Consider the following 12761-nt stretch of genomic DNA (forward strand, 5'->3'; position numbering starts at 1 on the left):
TATACCTACCTACCAAGAATATCAAGGATGTCTGTCCCGGGTTTACTCACGTGTTTAGTCGACATTAGCCCTACTAGTTTCGGACCCATTCGGGGGCCTTTTTCAAGGGAGTCAGTTCGCGCACGCGCCGCGGTTGTGACTGCGAGCGGCGCGTGCCGCTGCCCGTAGAGCCCGTTGTGAGGGTGGCTGGGGTGGGGGGAAGACAGCTGCCGATCGTCTCCCGACAGTTCTTGCTGATCTTCATCGCTGGAACCGTCACCGTAATCCAAGCAAGCGGAGCTAATAGTGTCCTGTTCCACGACTGATGCCCTTGTTTTGTCTTGAGCGGCACGCGCGGCTCGCAGTCACAACCGCGGCGCGTTCGCGAACTGACTCCCTTGAAAAAAGAACCCTGGATGGGTTCGGAACTAGTCGGGATAACGTCGACTAATCACGTGAGTAAAGCCGGGACAGACATTATAAATATAATGGAAATCACTCACGATAGTTTAAACGCTAAAATATCAAGGAGCTTGAATTATGTCAATGACCTATTTCTAACCCTTCCTCACAAAGCAATCATTTTCCATACTCCGTGCGAGTATTAATTAACACGCATTTCACATTACTACTGATTTACTTCGTCTTTGAAATTAATCCTGTCTGAAAGGATCGACTTGATTACGAAATTCTGGAGAAATGTCTAAAGACTTCAATTAGTATGGTATTCTTCTTCTTGTAGTGCCGTCTCCTATCAAAGGTTGGCATAGAAATCTGTGGTAGCCTATAGAATAGAATAGAATAATAATAGAATAATTATTTATTTGCATAATGTGGTACATAAGATGTTAAATCTAAGAAACAGTCCAGCACATTAGCCATGGCGGCGTACAAATATAGTTAACAGTTGTGATTATTGAGTGTGACTAAATATTTGTTTATAAAATACAGGCAAATCATAAAATTAAACTTAAACCAAAATGTCAAAACCAAGCGAATATAGGCACTGTAATAAGCTTTTTTTTTTAGCCTAGGGGCTAAGACGTCGGTCTCATATTTGAGAAGTTAGGGGTTCGATCCCGGGCACGCACCTCTAACTTTTTGGCGTCTTAAGCAATTAAATATCATTTGCTTTAACGATGTCATAATGTAAATACTAGAAATAAAAATAAACTTGTAATGCCCGCCTCTAGGCTAAGTAAAGTTAGCAATTCATTTGCTCGTAATTCCATACGTTTTTATAATAAGCTTCCAGAAGACATTTTGGAGATGTCTCTCAACAAGTTCAAAGTTTTCATAAAACGTAAACTCATTGAAAAATCCTATTACAATAAATATTGTAAAGGATTATTTAAATGATAAGCAAGCTTGGAAATGAGCTGATAATAAAAATGATGCTGATAATGAATGTGGTGATAATAAAAAGAATACCCGGCTGAGTTTGCTGTGGGCTCTTCTCAGACCTGGGCGCGTTTGGAACCCTCGTAGCTTTAGTTTTAAGTTTGCGTAATAATTATCACCACTATATCTTACAAATTCAACATCTGACTATCAAAAAGAGTAATTTATTAACTATATTGAATATGACTTTGATGAAGAAAAACATCGTGAGGAAACCTACATGCCTGAGAGTTCTCCATAGTATTCTCAAAGGTGTGTGAAGTCTGCCAATTTGCACTTGGTATACATGGCATTTTGAGAGGAGACCGATGATGATAATGAACTAAAGGCAAAAGGCGAAAAATTATTTAACTCCTCTTTTCACTAAAAAGAATTTCTAGAAAAAGAAACCCTCTTGTAAACATGAGAGGGTGAGAGGCTATGGCCGGAGGTACTTATCGAGCTACGGAAATACGCTCTGCCGCCTGTCCACTTAATTTGTACGTTTTATAAAATAACTTTTAATTAGATTTGCAATTTTTTTACTAAGGTAAATGTAATAGAGGTAATGTATAACAGTGTTTACATTAGCAAAGTCGTAAGTTATTCATGTAAACTACTTTCGACTTTCGTTAGTAAAAGTTACGAGTGAATCCGCGGCCTTAAACTGTCGACTTCTATCAACTACAATATTTTAAATATTTAAGTTTAAAATGAAACCAAATTATTGGTAATATTTATTTTCATACAACATTAAAATATAGACACTGTAAACAAAATTTATCAGGAATATCAAATTCTTACAAATAAAATAAAATATAAATATAATTCCAAAAATCACAATCAAATTTTTAACAACTGTCTACAATAAAAAAATAAAATCATACAACATTAAAATATAGACATTATTAAACAAAATCTATCAGGAATATCAAATTCTTACAAATAAAATAAAATATAAATATAATTCCAAAAATCACAATCAAATTTTAACAACAACGATCTATAATAAAAAATTAAAATCAAACATTAAAATATATAGACATTATAAACAAAATCTATCAGAAATATCAAATTCTTACAAATAAAATAAAATATAAATATAATTCCAAAAATCACAATCAAATTTTTAACAACAACGATCTACAATAAAAAATAAAAATCTCAATTTTTCTTTGCGAAAGTAGGAGATCACTTCGCAAAACTCTTCACTTGAGTCAAATCTATTAAATCATAAACTCTCCATTATCCAGGACGATCCATGCCTGTATACTTTAGTTTTCCTTATAATAGTTTAGTCTCTGACGAACTCTCAAAAGTCCAAGTTCAAAGTTTTCCGAAGAGCCATGGAACGCAGCATACTTGGTATAAAACTAACAGATCGCGTAAGGAATTCTGCTTGTAATTGCGCACAACACAACGAAAGCGGCGAAAACGTTGACTAGTTCCGCCATGACTTGTCTGTTGTGTAACAGAAGCGAAACAGCCTGTTTAAACGCAAAGATTTGACTATGAGTACTTTGGCAAAATCACGTGGCTTTTCCACGCGTGATAATGTGTTAGCGACCTGAGAAGAGAAATACCAAGGGAAAGAAGAAGAGATGGTCGTAGTCAAATATCTGTGTTAATGCTAGTTTACAATTTGATTGAATTTGAAAAATTTCGAAGTGGACCGAAGATACGACCTATAAATTTGTACAGGAGTATCTAAAACATGTCTTTATAATTGTAAGGACCCTAAATATAAAATTGCACTTCTACAATTAAGCAAAGTCATGAAAATTCTACCAATCCGCACATGGCCAGCGTGGTAGACTAGGGCCAAACCCTTCTCACTCTAAGAGGAGACCCGTGCTCTGTAGTGAGCCGGTGATGGGTTGATCATGATGATGATGATGATGAAAATTCCTGGGTTTGGCAGTAAAGAAGCCTGTACTAAAAGTCCATACTTACTGTTCGACGCCCAACAATAATTGAATTTTCCTAAGCGCAGAAGCTAAACAGTAGGTATTGGACACAACTAGTACTGAGGACTCGCACTCACTATCGATAAACACCTGCAGTTGCACTAATCAAAGTGTAAACTAGCCTTTAGAACAGGCAGTTTCGCTGTTGTTTCGCATCATGTGATACCACTGACAAGTCATAGCGAAACGTCAGCTGTTTCGCTGCTACGGTGTGTACTACAGGCTTTATCATGACATCAATTTATATCTCCATCAAAACCGCTAATATTTGAATGCATGAATACTACACGAGAGTAAAGTGAAGAAATTATTCATCGCGCATACATCGATGCATTACAGTGCTCGCTCTCAATTGACAGATTTTATTCATTTAGCACAAATAAATAATTGATCAGTATACAGTATATACTGATCACTATATAGGCACAGCTCGATGCATGAAATTGCACATTTATGAAATGCGAATTGGATTGGAATGGTGGATTTAAAAATTAAATCTTTTGGCATTTTGATACAATCATAGATCAAACTCAAAACATAATTTCGTTCATATTTAGAAAATTGATAAATATTAAAACTAGCTTGTGTTCGCGACATACATCCGCGTGGACTACACAAATTTCAAACTCCTATTTCACCCCCTTAGAGGTTGAATTTTCGAAAGATCCTTTCTTAGCGGGTGCCTACGTCATAATAGCTATCTTCATGCCACAGCCTGATCCGTCCAGTAGTTTGACAGCGCGTTGATCGATCAGTCAGTCAGAGTCACCTTTTCCTTTTATAAATTTAGACAACGGGTCTTATAGTCTACCTTTTCATCAGAGATACCTATTTTCTTTTGAAATTATGTAGCAAGAGGTTTAAGAAACCTATCGACAAAATCACATCATTTACTATAATAATATGTATGACCTTACACCTCTGAAGACACCGAACGCTAAATGGTCTGTGTCTGAAGACGACCTACCTGGCGCAGTAGTGAGTGCTGTAGTCCTGCAAGAGGAAGGTCCCAGGTTCGATTCCCGGCAGGGACTACCTATTTGATTTCTAAATTTACTCGCATGCCTGTTAGCCCGCTTCCATCTTAGACTGCATGACTCATCATTCTCTCTTACCACCAGATTGCAGTCAAGGGCTAATTTTAATAAATAACTAATTTTTAATGGAAAGAGAAAAAAAAGTTTGGTCCCGGCTTAAGTCCCGCATAATACTTTAAACATTGTTGGGATTTATGTTGCTCCGTCAAAATCTGTTGCCACGGTTGGATTGGACGATACGTTGAGCTTTTTCTTCCGCGCGTCTTCCTTGTGCTGCCTGAAGAACCATCTGTGAAAAGACAATTATGAAGAAACTAGCTGACCTGCTCCGGCTTCACTCGGGTGGAATTAAGAAGATCGAGGTGGGGGTCGAATTTGCAATAATCCTGAAACACGGATTTCTTCATTTGTGACCGAAAGCCCAAATACCAATTTTCATGCAAATAACTTCAAAAATGACAGGCTTTCATATCAAATTCCATCCCCCATTTAACCCACTTAGGGGTAGAATTTCGAAAAATCCTTTCTTAGTGGATACCTATACTCTTTACAAAGAAAACACCCTCAAAATCTCATGTCTGTAGGACAGCGGTTTAGGCTATGCGTTGATACAATATAAGTCAGTCAGTCAATCAGCACTTTGAATATATATAAAAAGAAAAGGTAACTAACTGACTGACTGGCTGATCTATCAACGCACAGCTCAAACTACTGGATGGATAGGGGATTTTATAAATACAGAAGATTATTATTATGGAGCAGGGTTGGATTTCGGGCTCGCACCTCTAAGTTTTCGGAGTTATGTGCGTTTTATGCGATTAAATACTTACATTGATCTCGTGGTAAATTACGACCACAATGACTCTGCTGTATAGGTCCCGGAACTACTGGTGCTGTTTGAGGTCGCTCCCTTACCGCACGATTGCAATCGAGCGAGCATCTAGACAGAGCATGCTCTGTCTAGATGGATTCTTTGAACCTCTGGTAACATACTATTCTTACTCTTTGACTAGACGATCACTGAACTAGGTTATGATCCCTTTAAACTCACATGTATATGCCAAGGCAGGGTATAGTTGCTCCGGCGGTAAGCAGAAATACTGCTCCAGGCAGAGTGTGCAGCGTCAGTATGTAGACGCGGGCGTAGAGTGGCGCAAACATCAGCGGCATCATTGTCTCAGCTAGGCCGATGAGGGAAAACACTTTGCCTGAAATCAATTTGTTTTTTTTTTTAAATTCATTATTGGCAAACGCTTGACCAAAATCACACCTGATGGAAAGTAATGATGAGGCCTATGATGAGACGCGTTTACCTAGAAGATGCCTATTCACTCTTGTTTTAAAGATACCCGGGATATAATTGGTAGGAAACACTTGTTGAAATTGTCTATGATCTACATCGACTTTATGATCTTTGACATGTTAACTTGACATTGACATCTGTCCTGTCATTCCTTTAATTATAACCTTCGATTGTGTTCGTCCCATAAATATAAATTGATTTCTTTTTATCTTAAATGTTAAATCTAATTGCATCGTAATTTAAATGTGACGCTGATGACTTACTATTTATTTTATAATGAAATAAAGAGGCATCGTTGGAAATCCAAGACTTTATTTTGTCTCTTCTGCGATGACACGCGAGCAAGCCTGCGCATCATACTCTTCAACAGGTTAACGTGCCCAGAAAGTCGTAGAAGGACGAATTGTGAGTACTAATTATTTAAAGCGATGTCTAGTCAATCAGCGCCGAATATGGGCGACGTAAGCATTGAAAAATTTGGAATCAAAAACTCACTTATTCTAGAGGGTCTTTTGGATTGTGTCTTATGTATGGAGAAAGACACTACCTACTAAAGATTGTAAGGCTCTTGCTAGAATATCAAGCCTTAAGCCACTTTATTAGACCTTGTATGGAATGAATACAGCAAAGGCAGCTTGGGATAAAGTTCAATGTGTTTTTGAAGATAAAGGTCTATTTAGACGAGTCTACTTCAGCAACTACATAGTGTAGACTTTAATCAATATGATAATATGACCAGATACATTGAAACAGTTAAGTTATACCCTTTGTACAACAACTTGCGGACATCTGTAAGGTCATCGAAGACAAAGAAATTGCTGAAATATTATTATCAGGTCTCCCTCAGGATTTTAACACTCTTGTATCAGCCTTGGAGACAGCATCGATGACTAATGCATTATCTTCAGAGCTAGTTTGTGCTCGCTGAATTCAGGAGGAGTTCGGAAGGGCTGGTCACATGAAGTCTCTTTGCTAGAAATTGAAGCGACAGAAGAAAGAGAATAATAAAGAAGAACAGACTGTATATGCTTCATCATTTTTGGCAGCTACACAAAGTGCGGACTTCATTGTGGACAGTGATTCATTATCGCATATGTGCAATAATTTTAGCCTTCTGACTAGTTTAAAATCTAATAAAATTAAGCTTACCTGTGCTGGTTAAGGAAACTAAATCAGAGAGCTCTGGTATCTGAGATATGCATGTAAGCGTTGATATATTTTTTTTTAAAGTTTGCAATATCTTGTATGTTCTGCTGTTGTTTGAAAGTCTGTGTTCTGTAAGTATTCGAGAGTGGCATGGTTTTAGTTTTGTTTTTGGCGTGAATGGGTGTTTTTATATATGACAGCTGCAATATAAAAGGCAAGCCCATTATGTCTGCTGATTTATGTAAGGGTGCTTACAAAATAAAAGATATTTCTGCAAAAGAGCAATCGATGGCTGTCCTACATCAAGTGCAGGAAGCACAGATTGCAAAAGCTGAGTCATATAATAGTATTGTTGCTAAATTGTGGCATAGAAGATTAGGGTGTTTTTGTCTTAAAGGTAAGTGTACACTTGGGAAGTGTGCAGCACGTAGCGTCTCATTTCAGGTTGACAAGGAAGACTTTACCAAGTGTGTTGCCTACCTAGAGGGAAAGCCTGTGGCCAGGGCTTACCCAAAAGGATCTGTGAGACGTGCAAGCCGGCCCTTGGAACTGGTACACAGTGACGTATGCGGCCCTATGAAAGACTCTAGCTGGGTATGTGCAAAGTATTTATTAACCCTTACTGATGATATTTCTCATAAAAGTTTTGAACATTTATTAAAGTCTGTTTTATCAATTTCAAGAATTATGTAGAAAAGCAGACTGGCTTGCATATTAGATGCCTGCGTTTTTGATAATGATGGTGATGACTGGTGAGTGCTGTAGTGACAGTTTTAAATGTTTCCTAGAAAAAGGAATACCTCATCAGCTGACAGTACCGTATTGTGCTCAGAGTGGTGTTTTAGAGCTCTTTAATGAAACATAATATTTAGGTAGGTCTCTGTAACCGCTGGGGTGAAGCTGTGTGATGGCTATTTGTTTGACAAATAGAAGCCCCAATGCTCGTTAGCAGGACCGGTGCGTGAGGAGGTTTGGTCCTGACACACTGTTTGTCTTGGACACCTTTATTTTTACATGCATTGCCTATTCATTAATTCCTGAGGCTACTCGTATTAGTAAATTGAACGCTAAGGTAAAGCTGTGTATGTTGGTTATTCAGAATTCATAAAAGGTTACCAACTTATAGACCCATCTAATTAAATGAAGGTTATTTTGTCAAGGAATGTGCATTTTATTGCTGACATATTTTATAAGGATTTTAAATGCCTTGATTTAAAAATGGATTAATTTTAAATATTAATGATAGTTCTTTATATTTAATGAATATAATAGTGAATTAAATTGTGATAATATTCAAAATAATGAAGAATTGAATAATAGTAGTACCTGTAATAATAGTAATATGTTAAATTCTAGTCAATCTTGTTAGGATTCTAGTGTAGTCTATATAGGTATAAATAATTCATGATTTTTAATGAATTTACAGATGTTGAGTCTGGCGATGACTGCTGCAATTACAGCGAGGTAAACACCTCTGCTGATGCTGAGTCTTCTGCTGAGGAACCGGAGATGCAGCCGGTGACTTGCAAGGGAGGTAGTAGTTGGAGGGGAAGGCGCGACTCGTACAGAGCTGTCTGTGACCGTCCGCAGCCGCCCCATGCGCAGTACACGTGGTAAACCGCCGATACGATATGGCGATTATGAAATAGGTATGTACACCAGCTCTTTACTTGAAAAAGCCACAAACATATGAAGAGGCAGTAGCATCATCAAATTCCTCTAAGTGAGCTATGAAGGTAGACTATGAGTCACTTATGGATATTAAGGTTTGGAAGCTAGTGCATTGACCTGCTGATGCTAATGTTGTGAAGTGTAAGTGGATATTAAGTATGAATTTAAAGTATGACACATTGGGTAATTCCGATAAATTTAAAGCTCGCTTTGGCTTGCGACTTTATGCAGAGGAAATGTTTAGGCTACTCTGATATTGTTTCACCCGTGGTGCGTCATTTGACCAAGCGTATTTTGTTTTCCTTGACATATCAATAATTAGATATGTCTATGGAACATAATGTGGACGTGACGGATTTTTGAATGACGATCTAATTGAAGGTTTTACATAAACAACCGCAAGGTTTTGTTTGTAAATTGGAGAAATGTATGTATGTATGCTGTATGCTATTCAAGAGTATATATGGACTTAAGCAAGCAAGTCGCATGTGGAATCTGAAAGTGAAAAGCTTGTTGTTGAAGAATGGATTTGTCCAAAGCAAGTGTGAGCCCTGTGTGTATGTGAAAAGGAATAATAGGGACCTCACTATCATTGCTCTCTACGTTGACGATTTTTATATTTTCTCAACATGTGATACACAGGACTTGTTTAGCTTATTAAGTACAAATTTCAGTGTCAAGCATCTTAGTTCATTAACAAATTGTTTAAGTATAGGTACATGTGATTAGAAATAAGAATGTTTTGACCTTGGATCAATCTGAAATATACTTATATTGTTATAATGTTATATTGAAAGGTTACTTAAACGTTTTTATATGTTAAGACTAAGCAATGTTTCTACACCTATGATTGTAATAGTTAACTCAAAAGGACAAATAGTGAACCTTTAAATGATAATGTATATCAGTTCAGGCAACTTATAGGCTGTTTAATGTATTTGTCGGTATGCACAAGGCCTGATATAGCCTTGAGCTGTAGTCAGCTTAGCCAGTATTTAACTACTTTTGATAAAAGTCATTGGATAGCTGCTTAACGAGTTCTGCAATACTTGGTTGGTACTATCAATTTAAGACTTTGTTTCTGTAAAAGTGATTGTTTTTAATATAACTGTTTATACAGATGCTGACTTGGCAAATGATAGGTGTTATAGGAAATTATATACTTACCTACAGGCTTTGTTGTTAAGATAGGTAACAATGCAGTTAGCTGGGAGTCTAGAAAACAATGTTGTGTGGCTTTATCCAGCACTGAGGCGGAATATATAGCCATAAGTAATGTATGCAAAGATATCTGTTTTGTTAGGAGTTTCTTGTGAGAACTTGTTGACAAAACTAATTTTGAAGTATACAATAACAACCAAACTGCTCAGAAATTGTTACTAGTAAAATAATAGTCACACGAAAGAACAAAACATATAAATTTGCGCTACCATTTTGTTAAAGATTTTGTACAAAACGGTTTAATGAGTGTAAAATGCTTAACCAACAGCCAAGATGGTAGCAGATGTGTTAACAAAGCTATTGTGTAGTGTCAATTGAATGTAATAAGTGTAAACTAGTTGTTTTTAAGAATAAGGGTTCGCAATTCAATATATATGTGTCTTGTATGTATATTGTCTCAGTATATTATGTACAAATAATTATAGCCCTTGCTTTATCCGATGTAGACCATAAGGAGGAGTGTTGAAATTGTCTATGATCTACATCGACTTTATGATCTTTGACATGTTAACTTGACATTGACATCTGTCCTGTCATTCCTTTAATTATAACCTTCGATTGTGTTCGTCCCATAAATATAAATTGATTTCTTTTTATCTTAAATGTTAAATCTAATTGCATCGTAATTTAAATGTGACGCTGATGACTTACTATTTATTTTATAATGAAATAAAGAGGCATCGTTGGAAATCCAAGACTTTATTTTGTCTCTTCTGCGATGACACGCGAGCAAGCCTGCGCATCATACTCTTCAACAACACTAACACAGGTAGCTTTAATTTCGAACAATAGAAGTTGCGTAGAAGAAGTAAAACGACGTATGGCGATAGCAAGAACTGCGATGGACGAGCTGAATAAAATATGGTTCGTTCAAACACTTGTTTTCTCCATATTTTTATACGCTGCGGAGACGTGGACTTTGTGACTGGTCGAGAAGAAGAAGATTGATGCTCTGGAGATGTGGTGCTGGTGAATTCTAGGAGTCTCATGGACCGAATTTCGTACCAACGTCTCTATACTCCAAGAGTATATATGTATAATAGTCGCATATTAAAATTCTCCGGACACGTCTCCCAGCGTGAAAGTGACTGCATCGAGCGACTTGTTGTGCAGGGCAAGGTGGAGGGCACCAGAGGGCGAGGAAGGTCGCCCATGCGATAGACCGACCAAATTAAGTCTGCTGTGGGCGGGCCTTTGCACGAGTGTACCAGGCCAACACGGAAAAGTGGCGAATGCTCGTGAGGCGTATAACATCTTCCCTCAAAGACGTTGCTTCGTGATGACCACGACCGCTTTGCCAATAGTGCTACAACGAAGAAGAAGAAGAAGAAGAAACATACCTAATTCTTGGTGAGAAACTAGCTTGGAGGCGATGGATCGCAGCGCTATTGTCATTGTGCCGTCTAATATCTGCACGATTGGTACTGCAAAACAAAATGGTTTTCTTTTAAATTCAGATGCAAGTTAGCACTTGACTGCAATTTCACCTGGTGCTAAGTGATGATGCAGTCTAAGATGGAAGCGGCCTAGCCTGGAAGAGGTGTGGCAGTTTTTAAAAAATCTATTAAAAGTATGCTCCTAAAAAAAGCATATTACAAAATTGAAGGTTATCTAAATGATAAAAGAGCGTAGATTTGACCTGCAGCTCGTTCCAGCAACGCGCAAGACTGCAAATACTTTTCTTATACATAGGCATAATATTGTATATCAAATCTTTGAAAAGTGCAACCGCCGAGTTTCATGCTAGTTTTTCTCGGTAGAAAAGGCATTCCGAACCAGTGCATCTGACGATTTAAAAATACTTGTATAAGTTCAATTGAATAAAAAATATTTTTATTTTTATTTTATTTCTATAAGGGCTTATTGTAATTGCAATGAAGCTGGTTTACGAGTAGTAAGTCAGCTTGTTTGCTGCCTGATGAGTTCTTACCCAAATAAACTTCAGCGTTAGTTCTCGCAAACGCTAACAGGACGGAACCAGCAATCTTGCTGGTCGCGGAAATCATTCCCAGTACCGCGTCATCTACTCTCAATTTCTTACTGAACACGCTTATCGAAAACACTGTACCTGAAACAGTAAAAATTATTATGTACCTACCTACTAATATTATGACGGCTTTCATCTGAAATTAAAAATAATGAACCAATCTATCCGTAATCCGTCGATAAGTTCTCTTAAAGCCACCTCGCCATATTGCGGAAAACTCGTGGAACTAAATTACCGTAAATTACAGTACGATTCAATCGTAATTGCGCCCCTGAAGTTTGCGCACGACGTTGCGCAGAACACACATTTTGGGAGTCCGAGGTCGCCCGAGGTAGCGGGGAGGGTAACAGCGCACGTCTCGCTCTTACATTCCCGCCAGTTCCGCCGTCTCTCTCTCACTATACGTGTCTTGTCTGTTTGTATAGTCGAGTCGAGAAGTTACTTTGTTTCGTTATAGTTATTGTTTGTTAATTTTTTGTTAAACGTGTCAAGTGATTTAGTTCTCGAGTGTACCATGCGCAAGATCGCAAATCTAGCTTCACGCAGACGCATTTAAGTTTGAATCGGTGTAAAGCCAGAAGAACAAAAAAAAAAGTTTGAATCGTTCTATAAGTACTAAATTACTCGTGGAATACCTATGACAGATAGACAGACAACGAAGTAATCCCGAAGGGTGCCTTTTTTCTCTGAAGACTAGTTTATTCCCGCGACTTCGTCCGCATGGACTACACAAATCTCAAACCTCCTTAGCGTATGTCTAAGTCATAATAGGTATCTGCATGCCAAATTTCAACCCGATCCGTCCAGTCCGTAGAGCTGTGCGTTGATAGATCAGACAGTCAGTCAGTCAGCTTTTCCTATTATACGTTGATACGGAACCCAAAGCTAGCGCGCACCACGGTGCGGCGAGTTGCGGTGCGTTTTAAAATCCATAAATTTGGATTAAAATGTATGAAAATCCGCTGCGACATTCATTTCGCAGTGCATGCGGTTCTATGTAGTTCACAGATTTTGCGGGGGGAAAAACGCACGGATATTTACCGTGGTGCGCGCCAGCTCTAAAATATATA

At 37.8% G+C, this 12761-nt stretch overlaps 1 protein-coding gene across 1 annotated transcript in view; it reads right to left on the reverse strand.

Moving 5' to 3' along the window:
- Nucleotides 1-2083: 2083 nt before the first annotated feature.
- LOC117982341 (uncharacterized) overlaps nt 2084-12761 on the reverse strand; it is a 41957-nt gene continuing 31279 nt past the window's right edge. The window contains exons 10-13 of the mRNA XM_034968696.2: nt 11635-11772; nt 11045-11128; nt 5415-5571; nt 2084-4652 (exon numbers count right to left, since the gene is read on the reverse strand). Of these exons, the coding sequence (XP_034824587.2) occupies nt 4556-4652; nt 5415-5571; nt 11045-11128; nt 11635-11772 (476 nt within the window). The 3' untranslated portion in view covers nt 2084-4555. The remainder of the gene's footprint in view (nt 4653-5414; nt 5572-11044; nt 11129-11634; nt 11773-12761) is intronic.

This window comes from Maniola hyperantus, chromosome 5, assembly GCF_902806685.2.
Source record: "Maniola hyperantus chromosome 5, iAphHyp1.2, whole genome shotgun sequence".
Lineage (NCBI taxonomy): Eukaryota > Metazoa > Arthropoda > Insecta > Lepidoptera > Nymphalidae > Maniola > Maniola hyperantus.